The sequence below is a fragment of the Taudactylus pleione genome, unplaced genomic scaffold (genome assembly GCF_031769625.1).
Source record: "Taudactylus pleione unplaced genomic scaffold, aTauple2 ptg000556l, whole genome shotgun sequence".
NCBI classification, from domain to species: Eukaryota; Metazoa; Chordata; class Amphibia; order Anura; family Myobatrachidae; genus Taudactylus; species Taudactylus pleione.
In genome coordinates, this window is record NW_028284958.1 from 17975082 (window position 1) to 17989221 (window position 14140).

The 14140-nt window shown below is 47.4% G+C and overlaps 1 protein-coding gene across 2 annotated transcripts in view; it reads left to right on the forward strand.

Annotated features, from left to right (window-relative positions):
- CERS3 (ceramide synthase 3) overlaps positions 1–14140 on the forward strand; it is a 123664-nt gene that overhangs the window by 81596 nt on the left and 27928 nt on the right. For both annotated transcript variants that reach the window (XM_088452714.1, XM_088452715.1), the window contains exon 4: positions 13500–13618. In XM_088452714.1, coding sequence (XP_088308840.1) covers positions 13500–13618 — 119 coding nt within the window. The remainder of the gene's footprint in view (positions 1–13499; positions 13619–14140) is intronic.

Consider the following 14140-nt stretch of genomic DNA (forward strand, 5'->3'; position numbering starts at 1 on the left):
TTCATTCTGGGTCTACAACTGTCTCTACCTTTATGAAAATAATTAATGGTCATGAATTTGAATTTTTATTTATTTTAAATAATGAGCATGGATATTTAACTAGTTTGAGAAATCATGGAAAAGAGTAAAAAATTTTAACTTTAATTGATCAAATAAAGCACTAGTTGACGACAAAAATCCCCTTTTATGAATATAACCTTTACTAGATTGTTTTAAATAGGTCCCGAATGGTTTGTGGCCATTAAGATGCTCTCTACAGCCTACTGCTATAGTGCTGCGCTTAGACCAGGTGTAATACTGTTACTTTTTTCCCTGCTTATGCGATTGCTGTGAATCCGCAGTGAACCGTTATATAGCAACCACACATTTTAATTACTCCGGTGCAGACCTGCTTCCACCAGTTAACAATACTTCTAGGTAACATGGAAAATGTACAGTGCCTTGCAAAAGTATTCAGCCCCTTTGCAGTTTTCATGTTTTGTTGCCTCACAACCTGGAATTAAAATGTATTGTGTGAAGGTGTGCATCATTTCATTCACAGAACATGACTACAACTGTGAAGTTGTGTTTTTTTATATTGTGAATCAAACAACAATTAGGACAACATAACAGAAAACTTCAGTGTGCATAACTATTCACCCCCCTAAAGTCAGTACTTTGTCGAGCCACCTTTTGCAGCAATTACAGCTGCAAGTCACTTGGGATAAGCCTCTATGAGCTTACCACATCTTGCCCCTGGGATTTTTGCCCATTCCTCAAGGCAAACCTGCTCCAGCTCCTTCATAGTGGATGGTTTCTGCTTGTGAACAGCAATCTTCAAGTCTGACCACAGATTCTCAATTGGATTGAGATCTGGGCTTTGACTAGGCCATTCCAACACATTTAAATGTTTCCCCTTAAACCACTCGAGTTTTGCTTTAGCAGTATGCTTCGGGTCATTGTCCTGCAGGAAGGTGAACCTCCGTCCCAGTCTCAAATCACAGGCAGACTGAAACAGGTTTTGCTCAAGAATATCCCTGTATTTAGCACCATCCACCTTTCCCTCACCTCAAATCTGTTTCCCAGTCCCTGCTGCTGAAAAACATGGTGTTCTTGGGGTGATGGGATGTGTTGGGTTTGCTCTAGACATAGCGTTTTCCTTGGTGGCCGAAAAGTTAAATTTTAGGCTCATCTGACCAGAGCACCTGCCCTCCATACATTTGGGGAGTCGCCTACATGCCTTTTGGCAAACGCAAATCGTGTCTTCTTATTTTTATCACTAAGTAATGGCTTTTTCCTGGACACTTCCATAAAGCCCAGCTCTATGGAGTATACGGCTTATTGTGGTCACATGGACAGATACACCAGTCTCTGCTATGGAACTCTGCAGCTCCTTCAGGGTTACCTTTGGTCTCTGTGCTGCCTCTCTGATTAATGCTCTCCTTGCCCGGTCTGAGTGTTTTGGTGGGCGGCCCTCTCTTGGCAGGTTTGTTGTGGTACCATGTTCTTTCCATTTGATGATGATGGATTTGATGGTGCTCCAGGGGATCATCAAAGATTTGGATTTTTTTTTTTAACCAACCCAGAATTGTACTTCTCAACAACTTAGTACCTGACTTGTTTGGATAGCTCCTTGGTCTTCATGGTGTGATGCCTCTTGCTTAGTGGTGTTGCAGCATCTGGGGCTTTTCAGAAAAGGTGTGTTTATACTGACAGTTCGTGTGACACTTAGATTTCACACAGGTGGACTTAATTTCACTAATTATGTGACTTCTGAAGGTAATTGGTTGCACCAGAACTTTTTAGGGGCTTCATAGCAAAGGGGGTGATTACATATGCACATGCCAATTTTCTGAATTTTATTTATAAAGATTCTTTTTTATATATATTTTTCTCATTTCACTTCACCGAATTAGACTATTTTGTGCGGATCCATCATGTAACAAAAAACGTAAAAAGCCAAGGGGGTGAATACTTTTGCAGGGAACTGTACATCATGTAGCGTAATTGATCTTTCCTAAAATAGTAGGATGACCGCAGACCCTAATGGATGATTTCATTCAAACCCTCCCACCCCCAATACACCAAACCAAATTGCTGGTAAATGTTCTGTACTTTCTGCATGCCACTTAAAACTGTTCCACAAGCCACATATGGCAATAGTGCCGTGGATTAGTGTCTACTGCTGTAGATTAATAAAGGTCTGAAGATGTTTACTGCTGCATAGCAGAACTTTACTCTGTAAAGAATTGGCGTAACAAGCCTGTGATGCATATACAGCTCTCGCAGAAATATGTCCAAGGGGCTGTGGAACTGTTCCCGAAGAGAGAATTTAATGATGCCATCTGTATTTGATGAGCAGATAGTTTTGTGACACCATAACATCATCATTTAATGTGAGGTACAGCAGGAGAGATTCTTGGCTCTCTAGACATATAACCTCATCACCTATGCTATCACTGATTTTCTCTGTTCTGAAGTAGAGTAAATTTAAATCTGTGGGATTGTTTCCTAGTTAGTTGAAAATGGTTCATATTCTTTAGGAATAAAGGACTTCTCTGTGTTGATGGAAAATCATGTAATGTACCCGATAAAAAAAAATCTGGATTTTACTCTGCCTTTTGGATGTTAATAGAATTAATGTTAATGCCAATCAAGTCAAATGAAGAAATGGTTCCTGCTGAGTGTTATATCCCAATAGAAAACCTGAATCTTTTATATAAATTGACAGATGAATGGACGAGAGGTCCCTTTTTAAATCCATCTTGAATTAGCTTGTGGCATCTGATTGGTCCTCATTTCTCTTCCTGGCACTCTTCATAGAAGGATAGCAGAGGGTTGAGCTCCACTCAATACTTTCACTTTTGAAAACTCGAGCTATGAGTCTTAACTTTCCTGTTCATGTTGAAGACCAGGGAGACCATAGATGATATTCCCACTAACCTGTAGATTTTGGATGACCTTCTGGTCCAGATTATTCCTGCAAATTAACTATGAAACTTCTGCGAAATCGGACAATAATTTAAGATATCAACTGATAGAGGTTTGTTATTGGTTGATGTTCTAACCCTAGGCAGTGAATGCTCTATAAATTTATGAAAGTTGGTGTTTTTTTTAGACGTTGGTGTAAAACCTCCAGTTGCCGTCTGTTAGACAGTCAGCCTATAGAGGAGATGTATCAAGCCTTGGAGAGAAGTTGCCCCAAGCAACCAATCCGCTTCTGTCATTTCAAAGACTGTTTTAGATAAATGACAGAAGGTGAATGGTTGCTTTAGGCAACTTCTCCATTTTATCTCTATAAGATGAATTATCTGCCCCTAAATCAGTACACAACCTGGATCTGCAACACTGAAAAGATTGTTGCTCAGTAGAAGACAGGACAAAAAAACCATAATCATGATCATATAAAGAGGAATAACTGTGAAGTAATGGATCAGACATGCCCTATGCAAACACCTTTTTACTTGATTTACAATAGAGTCTTTGTGAATAATGTAACGTAACCAGAGATGAGTCTTTAGAGATGTATCCTGATTTCTCATTGTGTTTTGGGAATCTCCTCCTAATACTCCAGGGGTATAATCTACTGACAATAGTTAATGGAGGTATCAACCTTAGGAGTAGAAACGCAACAAAGGATATACCCAGACTTTTCTTTTGGCCAAATTGTTTTTCATTTATGTTAAGACTCCTTAATTATTAATGAACTTGGGCATGGGGAAACCAGGATCTTGTTTAGTACTTGTCATATTTACTCTTCCTGTACTGGCACTGGTGATCTTTCATCAAGAGTTAAGGTACTTATCCACTACGCACCCAGGGAAGGCAGTACGATTAGGACATCGTAATCGTACAGTCATTCCCCATCCCCTGCATGCCTACACTGAACGATTAGTCATTCAGTGTAGGCACTCTCCGTCATCCCTGAACATGGTCAATCTGTTATCGGCAGATTGACCGACATGTTCAGCCGATGACTGTTGTTGGAAACGACCAGCGAGAGTACGCATCGCTGGTCGTTTCCGACATTATTGTGCACAATTAATGGATGACTGAACGATAACGATGTCGTTATTGTTCAGTCTTCCATTAATATGGCGTATTGGATACGCACCCTTAGACATTTCCCTCCTGGGACAAATTACAGCTCCCACATCAAAAACATAGGAAGTCTGAGACGTCTCCTGGGTTTCCTTTCATTCCCTTCCCTTCATTCAGGGTTTCCGGCTAGGCAGTAAAGCACATTACAGGGCAGTAGAGAAGCTGCATATTAAGGTGCAACTGGCGATTTTATTACCATGGTAATTAGAAACTTGGCTGATTACACAGTGCAATTAATAAGCCATCGGATCTGAACAGTGGAGAACTACTGTAATCTTTATATTTTCAGCTGTAAACATGGCAAGAAGGGGTCTCTTCAGCCTTATTTGGATGTATATTACTTTATTTGGATCCTTGAGTGTACATTGTTGTAGAATGTGTTAATGGAGAAAATACCTAAGTAGTATTAATGCTGTCTAATGCAATAGTTAAGTGGTACTAATGCTCTCTTGCTACTTGCTTGCATCTGGTATCTGTAGTAGTGTGCGCATAGAGCTCCCCCGGGGTTCATTTCCAGTTGGCATCATGGTGGGAGTTTCAACCTCATAAAATAGGCTGAGCCCCCTGATCGAAAGTGCGGGGTGAGATCTTGGCCCTTGGAGTACAGGAAAATAAAGACTGGGGGTGAAAGGAGGAGGGAGAATGTATCTCTTACAGTTCTGAGACGGCTCTGCCCTATGCAGAAGAAGCCTGCCACTTTCCATGTGTAAGTGTTACATATCAAATGAATCAGTCTCCTGGTTTATTCTTAGTCGCAATGCATTTTCAAGCTAAATAAATGCTCGGCGCAAGCAGAGTGGCATGGGACCTGGCAGCTTAATATGGGATGCGGTCAATATCCCGACCGCGGGGATTCTGGTGGTCAGAGTGCCAGTGCCAGAATCCTGGTGCCGGCCGCCGGAATCCCGAAGGTAGCTAGCGGGGTTAGGGGGAGGGTTAGTGGTTAGGGTTAGGCACTAAGGGGAAAGTTAGGATTAGGCACTGGGGGGGGAGGTTAGGTTTAGGCATTGGGGTGCGTTATGGTAGGGAGAGAGGGACAGGGTTAGGGTACTGACTGACAAGTGTCTGTATCCTAACCCTGTCGGGATGCCGGCGTCTGGATTCTGACCGCTGGCATCCTGTACCCATTCCGCTCAATACACCAGGCGTCTAGCACCACATGGTGTAATGAGGCATGCTGTATGAGGACACCTCTGTATTTACTTCGAAATGAAGGATAGCCTAAGTTAAACAGGCAGTGACCGTAGCCATGACGCTCCCATGTAGCATGTTGTGTAAACTTGTCGCATCTGTCATATATTGAATAAGATGAAAAAAAAACAATTTAACTTATCAATTGTGGCTCTAGATAGCTGTGCCGTCCGTGATCTAATTTATTGTTGTCCCATCACATTCACTTTGCTGCATCATTATTTATATATATACATATACACATACATACATACATACATACATACATACATACATACATACATACGAGGTCCAAATAAATGGAATGGGCACTCACCAGTCAGTTGAGAGGAAATTTTAATATCTTACATAATATCAGGAAATAGTCGACGTTTCGGTCCAATAGACCTTGGATTACAAGGATTACAGCAGCATGTCACAAACCATAAGTCACCACAAGTCAAACACAAGACATATACTGTGGTGGCAAATATGGCGGACACTTGAAATTTGAATGTTTTTCAACTTCGAATGCTTATAAAAACTGTTACACTTCATGCAGTACAATGATTCATATATCAAATGAAAGGAAATTTAATGCTGAATTCAACACAATAAACAAAGGTCAAATATTTGCACTACAAGGGAAGTTATGCAGTGAAAACAACACGTATTCAATTTGGGAGCGAAAAGTCCGTGTTGGACTTTTCGCTCCACATCGGAGCTTTTCCTGGGATAAAGTATCAGGCACTCGCCCGAAAACGGGAGCCTGCGGAAAGGTACGTATCGCTAAAAATTTGGGAATTTTCGGGGTTTTGTTACTATAACCCCCCTAAAGATGTCCAAACATGGGGGTTCACTCTGGGCACCCCTGTTTAGCCCTGCAGAATGTGTTCTGCATTTTTAAATAGCTGCAGCAGGTGTTTTTTCCTGACATTAGAACAAGTGATGCAGAAGAGCGCTTAGGTTTATTTTTTCATTTTTTTAAGTGGTCACATCAAATTTGGGGTACTTGAAATTGGGTACTAGCATATTTTTAAGTCCCTAAACTTTATTTTTTTTAAATTCAGCAAAAATGCACCTGCCGCTAATAGCCTATTGTAGAAAACACCTGCCGCATACTTGTAGAACAACCCCGAACTTATTTGGCTATTTTTAAAAACTGTTCCCCAATTTTTTTTATTATTATTATTATTCCAAAATTAAAATAATTTTTTGGGGGTGTCCCTATTTTTTATCTTACTTTTTTTGACACAATTTGTTTTTATGGGCTATTCCAAGGGCTGCAGGTTATATATTTTTTAAAGCCTGTACCCCTAAACCCCAATTATCCCCGCTTTTTTTCAAAGACTTTTCGAACCTGCGAATACCCCCCTTAGGGTGAATACGGGGATAATTGAAATAGGCGAAAATGACGTAATCGACTTTTCGAAGCCTAATTGAATACCCCCCTTAGGGTGAAAATCCCTGTGTACTTATGATGTTACTGTCCTATCAGTATTTCTACTTCAGGGTCCATAGGGTATCCACAGGATACCTTGGGGTATAGGTGTGACGTCAGTCGCAGGGCACCAAAGAGTTAAGCTTTCAGCCTCCCAGGATGCACTAGGTCCCCCTCCTATACCCCGCCCCCGGGCCAAGGCACCTCAGTTTAGTTTGGTGCCCGGCCGGAGTCGGGTGCACCTGTTGGAGTGGGGGCTAGAAGAGCCCCTGAAGCTTTTTCTTCATGCAGCTGTGGCTGCACATCTGGATGAACAGCATGGACAGTCAGTCCTGACGTCCATGCTGTCTTCCCTACACCCCGCCGGTACCAGAACGCCGGTACTGATCCGGGGATGCTGGTGGGCGTCTGGGGTCACAGCTAGCGGTGACCCCAGATGCTCCGGACCATGGCCGGATTCAAGGGGGACAGAGGTAAGCAGCGGGGTCCCGCGGTGGGTCCCCGCTGATCACATGGTCCTAAGTCCCCAGGCAGGGGGCTCCCTGGGGACTGGCTGCAGCGTGGAGCCAGGCGACCAACCTGCGCTTCCACTACCCCCTGGGACAGCGGACCGCAGCAGAGCGGTAGCGCTGCGGCGTCCCAGGGGTTAAATGCATGCCAGGGGAGCGCGCCTTCCCTGTCTCACAGCCGGCGCCTCCCCCGCTGCACACAGCCCTCTCTGCATGCTGCCGACTGGTCCTGTGGCAGCGCTCCTCCCCCAGGCCAGCCTCCTCTCTGCTCCTCGGCGGCCATCTTCTCCAGAACGCATGGTGAACGCTGCTGGAAGCGCTGGACGGAAGCATCGTGGTCTGGGTCCCCCCGCATACCTCTCCTCCGCTGTGGCTCAGGTCTGTGTATGCAGCGCTGTGTCCTACCAGGCCCTGTGTCTGTGTAGTTGAGTGATCAGCGCTGTTAGTGCAGGAATTGTTATTTCTCTGCATTGTATGTGACTGTGCTAGCGCTGCCTGTAACTTTTCTTCTCTAAACTGTCAGCTTTATTACTGTCCCTGTTCTTTCTGCTAAAGCCCTTGCGGTGCGGTGCTGCAGGGTGGTCTCTCGCCTATTTAATACTTAATTGGTGAGAGAGGTCACATACGTGGTGCCATCATGTCTGAAAGTGATTTTCCCCTCCGGCTACAGTGTACCACGTGCAAAGTACCGTTAGCGGAGGGGGAGGGTAGCGCGGAGGGCCTTTGCCGGCAGTGTTTGTCCATGGCGCGGCCTATTACGGTTACAGCACCGGTACAGGAGCCGCCCTGGGCTTGTTTCGCTCAGGCGTTAACAGCTTTAGTGGGCCAGTTAGCTCCGCAGCCCGCGTTTACTCCGATGGGTTTGTCCCAGCAGTCTGTGGTGTCGTCACCCATGCAGGGGTTCCCACGACAATTGGTGGTACCCCACAGTCTCCCTATTTCCCCGCTCCCGGGTTCTCAGGAGCCAGCGTGGGTTAACTCCCTGACGAGTTCTGTACAGCACTTGTCGGATGTGTTGCAAGGGGAGTCTGTGATGCGGCCTCATAAAAGGCCGGTGGCGTCTCTGTCCGCTCCTTATGAGGATGACGAAGGGACGTCTGATGATGGGGTGATTCTGGATCCTTACGATCAGGAACCTCTCCATACTAAGGACGCTGATGCTAAGTCCAAAGTATATATTCCTGGACTTATTCGGGCGGTCCGCACAGCCTTGGTGATTGAGGACGAAGTTCCCCCAGCGGCTAAATCTAAGTATGCCTTTTTCAAAGATGTGAAGGGCGATGCCACAGTCTTTCCTCTTTCGGGTCAGTTGGTGGACCATTTAGAGGAGGCGTGGAAACAACCTGGCAAAAGATACCAGCCGCAGAGACGCCTGGCGGTGGCTTATCCGTTCGCGGATAATTATTTTGCTAAGTGGGAATCCCCTCCACAGGTGGATTCTCACGTGACCCGTCTTGTCCGTAGTGCCACATTGCCGATGCCATCCATGTCCTCCCTTAAGGATGCTACGGACCGCAAGGTAGAAATCTGCCTGAAGTCCGCTTATTCCCTTGCAGGGGGGGCAGCACGGCCGGCTATGGCCATTTGCTGGGTTGCCAGAGCGATGGAGCGCTGGGCGGATTCATTAGAGGCTTCTTTTGAATCCGACTGTCCGGCCGAACAGGCGGAGTTGATTGGCAATCTCCGTGATTCGGCCACCTACATCAACGAGGTGGCTCTAGACATTAGTACTCTGGTGTCTAGAATTTCTTCAGCAGTGGTAGCTGCTCGTCGCACCTTGTGGCTGCGATCCTGGAAGGCGGACGCAGATTCCAAGAAAGGTCTGGAAGCGTTGCCGTTTACCGGAGAAGTTCTCTTCGGTCCGGATCTGGATAAGATTGTGGCCGCGCTGGCGGCAGCCAAATCTGCTTGTCTCCCGTCGGCCGCTGCTCCTTCTGGTTCGGGACCATCGTCCTTTCGGTCATCTAGGGCCCAGGACAGGCCCAAACCACAGTCGTTTCCTCGACAGGCTGGCCCTAAGAAATCGGTCAAGCCCCGGAAGCAGGCATGGAGTACCAGACGTCCGGCCCCCAAGCCAGATGACAAGCCTGCGGCCTGACGGTCCGGGCCTCCCTTTGGGGTATCCCAGGGTGGGAGGCCGCCTGCTACAGTTTGCCCAGTGTTGGTCGACCACTACGACAGACACTTGGGTTCTGGAGGTGGTTTCCCACGGATACGCCCTCTCCTTCCGGCACAGACCCCCGGCTCGCTTCTTCACCACGGGTCTCCCATCAGACCGGAACAAGGCTACGGAGCTGCGGAAGGTACTGCACACTATGCTCCAGGCTGGAGTTATAGTGGCTGTTCCATTCTCCCAGAGGGGCCAGGGTTTCTATTCAAATCTATTTTTGGTACAGAAACCCAATGGGTCATATCGTCCGATTCTCAACCTCAAAGCACTCAACAAGTCTTTGCGGGTCCCGAAGTTTCGGATGGAGACCCTACGGTCCATCATTCTGGCGCTGGAACCTGGGGACTACTTGGTGTCATTGGACATACAGGACGCTTACCTGCATGTCCTTATTCTTTTGCGCCATCAACAGTTCCTCAGGTTTGCAATCCGCAGCGACCACTTCCAGTTTCGGGCGTTACCTTTTGGCCTGGCAACAGCACCACGTGTTTTTACCAAGGTGATGGCGGTCATGGCGGCTTTTTCTGCGGCTGCAGGGAGTCCGCATGTTGCCGTATTTGGACGACCTGTTATTGGTGGCAGGATCTCCAGAGCTCCTGTTACGCCACTTGGACCTGACCATTGCACTGCTGCAACGGCACGGCTGGCTAATCAACTGGCAGAAGTCCACTCTAATCCCGTCTCGGAGGATTCTGCATCTTGGAGCCTTATTGGACTCGGGACAGCAAAGGATCTTCGTGACGGAGGACAAGATCTCTGCTTTACAGTCAAGGGTGCGCAGTTGCCTGCACAGCCGCCGGGTGTCCTTACACTCGGCGATGAGGTTACTGGGCTCCATGGTGTCGGTGTTCGACATGGTGGAATACGCCCAGTTTCACTCCAGACCTCTGCAGCACCTGATCCTGTCCAAGTGGAACGGGCTGCCTCAGTCTCTGAAGTCCCAGACGATTGTGCTCACCCAGGAGGTTCGCCTGTCCCTTGCGTGGTGGTTACAGACGACCCACCTCAACAAGGGACGTCCGTTCTGGGTTCCAAATTGGGTCCTGTTGACAACGGACGCCAGTCTTCGGGGCTGGGGAGCAGTTTCGGGTTCACACTTGTTCCAGGGCAGGTGGACGCCGACAGAAGCGGAGCTTCCAATAAATATCTTGGAACTCCGTGCGGTCTTCAATGCTCTCCAGCAGGCACAGCGGTTTCTCCAGGGTCGCCCGGTGCAGGTCCAGTCGGACAACGCTACCACCGTGGCCTACATAAACAGGCAAGGAGGAACTCGCAGTCGGGCGGCTCTCGTAGAGGTCTCTCGGATCCTGGTTTGGGCGGAGCGCAATCTTTCGGCCATATCAGCGGTCTTCATCCCGGGAGTGCTAAATTGGGAGGCGGACTTTCTAAGTCGCCAAGACGTTCATCCGGGGGAATGGTCCCTGCACCCGGACGTTTTTCAACTACTGGTGGACAGGTGGGGTCTTCCAGAAATCGACCTCATGGCGTCCCGGCACAACAACAAGTTGCCGGTGTACGGGTCTCGCACAAGAGATGAAGGGGCGTCTCTGGTGGATGCTCTGTCCGTCCGGTGGACGTTCCGGTTCGCATACCTGTTCCCTCCGGTCTCCCTTCTTCCACGGGTAATCCGGAAATTCAAACAGGAAGGAGGGACGCTCCTGTTGATAGCTCCCGCGTGGCCCAGACGGCACTGGTTCTCAGACCTTCAGGGTCTGTCCGTGGACAGTCCTCTGCGGTTGCCGCTACGACCGGACCTTCTGTCTCAGGGTCCTTGCCTTCACCCGGACCTGACTCGGCTGTCTTTGACGGCGTGGCTGTTGAGACGACCATGCTGAGGTCCCGGGGGTTTTCCAGCTCTGTGGTGCGTACCATGTTACGAGCTCGGAAACCGTCTTCCGCGAGGATATACCATCGCGTGTGGCATACGTTCTTCCAGTGGTGTCGACCGAGAGGTTATGCACCGCGGGAGTTTCGTCTGTCTCGGATTCTCGCCTTCCTGCAAGCGGGACTAGATCATGGGCTTCGCCTTGCTTCTTTGAAGGTACAGGTTTCGGCCCTATCTGTCTGGTTTCACCGTAGGATTGCTACAATCCCGGATGTGCGCACCTTTATGTAAGGTGTTCTCCGTATTCAGCCGCCCTTTGTTCCACCTGTGGCGCCTTGGGATTTGGCTGTGGTCCTGAGGGCTCTCCAAGGACCGCCGTTTGAACCACTGGGCTCAGTGGATATTAAATGGCTAACAGCTAAGACTGTTTTCCTTCTGGCCATAGCTTCGGCCAGACGTGTTTCTGAGTTAGGGGCTCTTTCTTGTAGACCCCCTTTCTTGGTTTTTCATGGGAACAGGGCAGTGCTCCGCACTCGGCCCGAGTTTCTTCCCAAAGTTGTTTCCCAGTTTCATGTTAACGAGGAAATAGTTGTTCCGGCCTTTAACTCACCGGGTCTTTCCGTGGGTGAGGCCTCTTTGGATGTTGTGCGGGCCTTAAGGACTTATGTTGACCGCACTTCGTTTAGGAAGTCGGACGCTTTGTTGTCCTCTATGGCTTCTGTAAAAAGGGTTGGCCTGCTTCAAAGCAAACTTTGGCAGCCTGGATCCGTATGGCTATTTCTGAAGCTTATCTTCATGAAGGCCTACCGGTTCCTCCTTCTCTGAAGGCTCATTCCACTAGGTCTGTGGGTCCTTCGTGGGCAGCTCGACGTGGTGCCTCGGCAGTTCAGATCTGCAAGGCTGCTACGTGGTCTTCTGTCCATACCTTCGTGAGGTATTACAGGTTTGACACCTTCGCCTCTCAGGATGCTTCCTTCGGGCGGCGGATTCTCCTTTCTGCACAGGAGCGTCCCCACCCTTAAAGGATACTGCTTTGGGACATCCCCAAGGTATCCTGTGGATACCCTATGGACCCTGAAGTAGAAAATATGAGATATGGTAAGAACTTACCCTTGTTATCTCTATTTCTACGAAGTCCATAGGGTTCCACAGGACTCCCGCCCTGTCGCACCTGTGCTGCAGATGGGCTTTGCTCTGGTCACCGGTTTTCCGTCTCCCTCTGGTGAGAATGTGATTCTTGTATGTGTCCAGATCTTTGTTCTCTCTCTTCCTTCTCCTCCTCCGGCCTATGGCTTGGTAACTAACTGAGGTGCCTTGGCCCGGGGGCGGGGTATAGGAGGGGGACCTAGTGCATCCTGGGAGGCTGAAAGCTTAACTCTTTGGTGCCCTGCGACTGACGTCACACCTATACCCCAAGGTATCCTGTGGAACCCTATGGACTTCGTAGAAATAGAGATAACAAGGGTAAGTTCTTACCATATCTCATATTTTCGTTTAACCTTTATTTTTCAAGACAGCAGCACAGCGACGTGGCATTGAGCCAACCAATGTTTGGAGCTCTTCCTTCTTTATTATGTGGTACCATGAGACAATTATAGCCTCAATTAATTGTCTTTCATTGGATGGACGCCTCAGATGTACCAGTTTTTTTTTTTTTAAACTGAACCACAAATGTTCTATGGGGTTCAGGTCTGGGCTATTTCCTGGCCATCCCAGCACCTGTATGTCATTCTCCGTGAGCCACTGTTTGCATATCCGTGCAGTGTGGCAGGGAGCTGAATCCTGCTGGGAAAAATGGGGCATTATCTGGAAAAAGATCCCTGATAGAAGGTAGAAGTTTTGGTTGTAGGATGGTGTCAATGTACTCTCTGCTGTTCAGTGTGTGCCATCTATGACATAAAGGCGGCATTGTTGTATTTATTTTTTACACCATCAATAGCGCTAAACAATACATACAAACATCCAACCGTAATTGCACTTCAGTAACCAACTTTATTCTGCAAAATGAAACAGCCAAACTGACCTTTCCCACCTTTGAAACTCTGTTTATTGTGTTGAATTCAGCATTAAATTTCCTTTCATTTGATATATGAATCATTGCACTGCGAGAAGTGAAACAGTTGTTATAAGCATTCAAAGTTGAAAAACATTCAAATTTCAAAATGTGTCCGCAATTTTGCCCATCTGTGTGTGTATATATATGTAAGCACAGTGAATATAACTAATGTGCTGCTATTAACTCAAATAAAGTGTGTAGGCAAATAAACAGCATAATGTGCTGATTTGTAATCTTTCCTTATACAGACAGACATCTATGGCTTGGCTAAGAAAAACAACCGTACAGCGCTGCAGGTGGAGCGATGGTTCAGGAGGAGGCGTAATCAGGACCGGCCGGCTGTGCTGAAGAAGTTTCAGGAGTCCTGGTGAGAAGAGGTCCTCTGGGCCTGCGAGCACCTACTCAGCACTATTTTACTGACTCTTCCAGTTTTTCCTGAGTAGTCCACTTATCCGCTGTGACAGACAGACTTAGGTCCTATCAAAGGATAGCAATGTTGTACTATAACGCCATGGGATTGTCACAGCCTGAGTATGGGCGCTATATGTAACCGGCCTGACTCTCTTTGGGCCAGATGAGATAAGCTCTGAAAAGTGATAAACTGGAGAGTGATAAACTACCAGCCAATCAGCTCCCAACTGTCATTTTTCAAACACAGCCTGCAACATGACAGTTGGGAGCTGAGTGGCTGGTAGTTTATCACTTTGCACATTATCACTTTCCAGAACTTAGTACATCTCCCCCTAAAGCTGGCCACACACTAGACCAACTTACATCCAACCAGCCAACTTGTTGATTGGTTGGAATGAAAATCTGGTAAGGAATGAAAGCAAATGACAATCAGCAATTTGCTCCCAAACGCCGGAAAAAGAACAAAAACTGTTGTTTG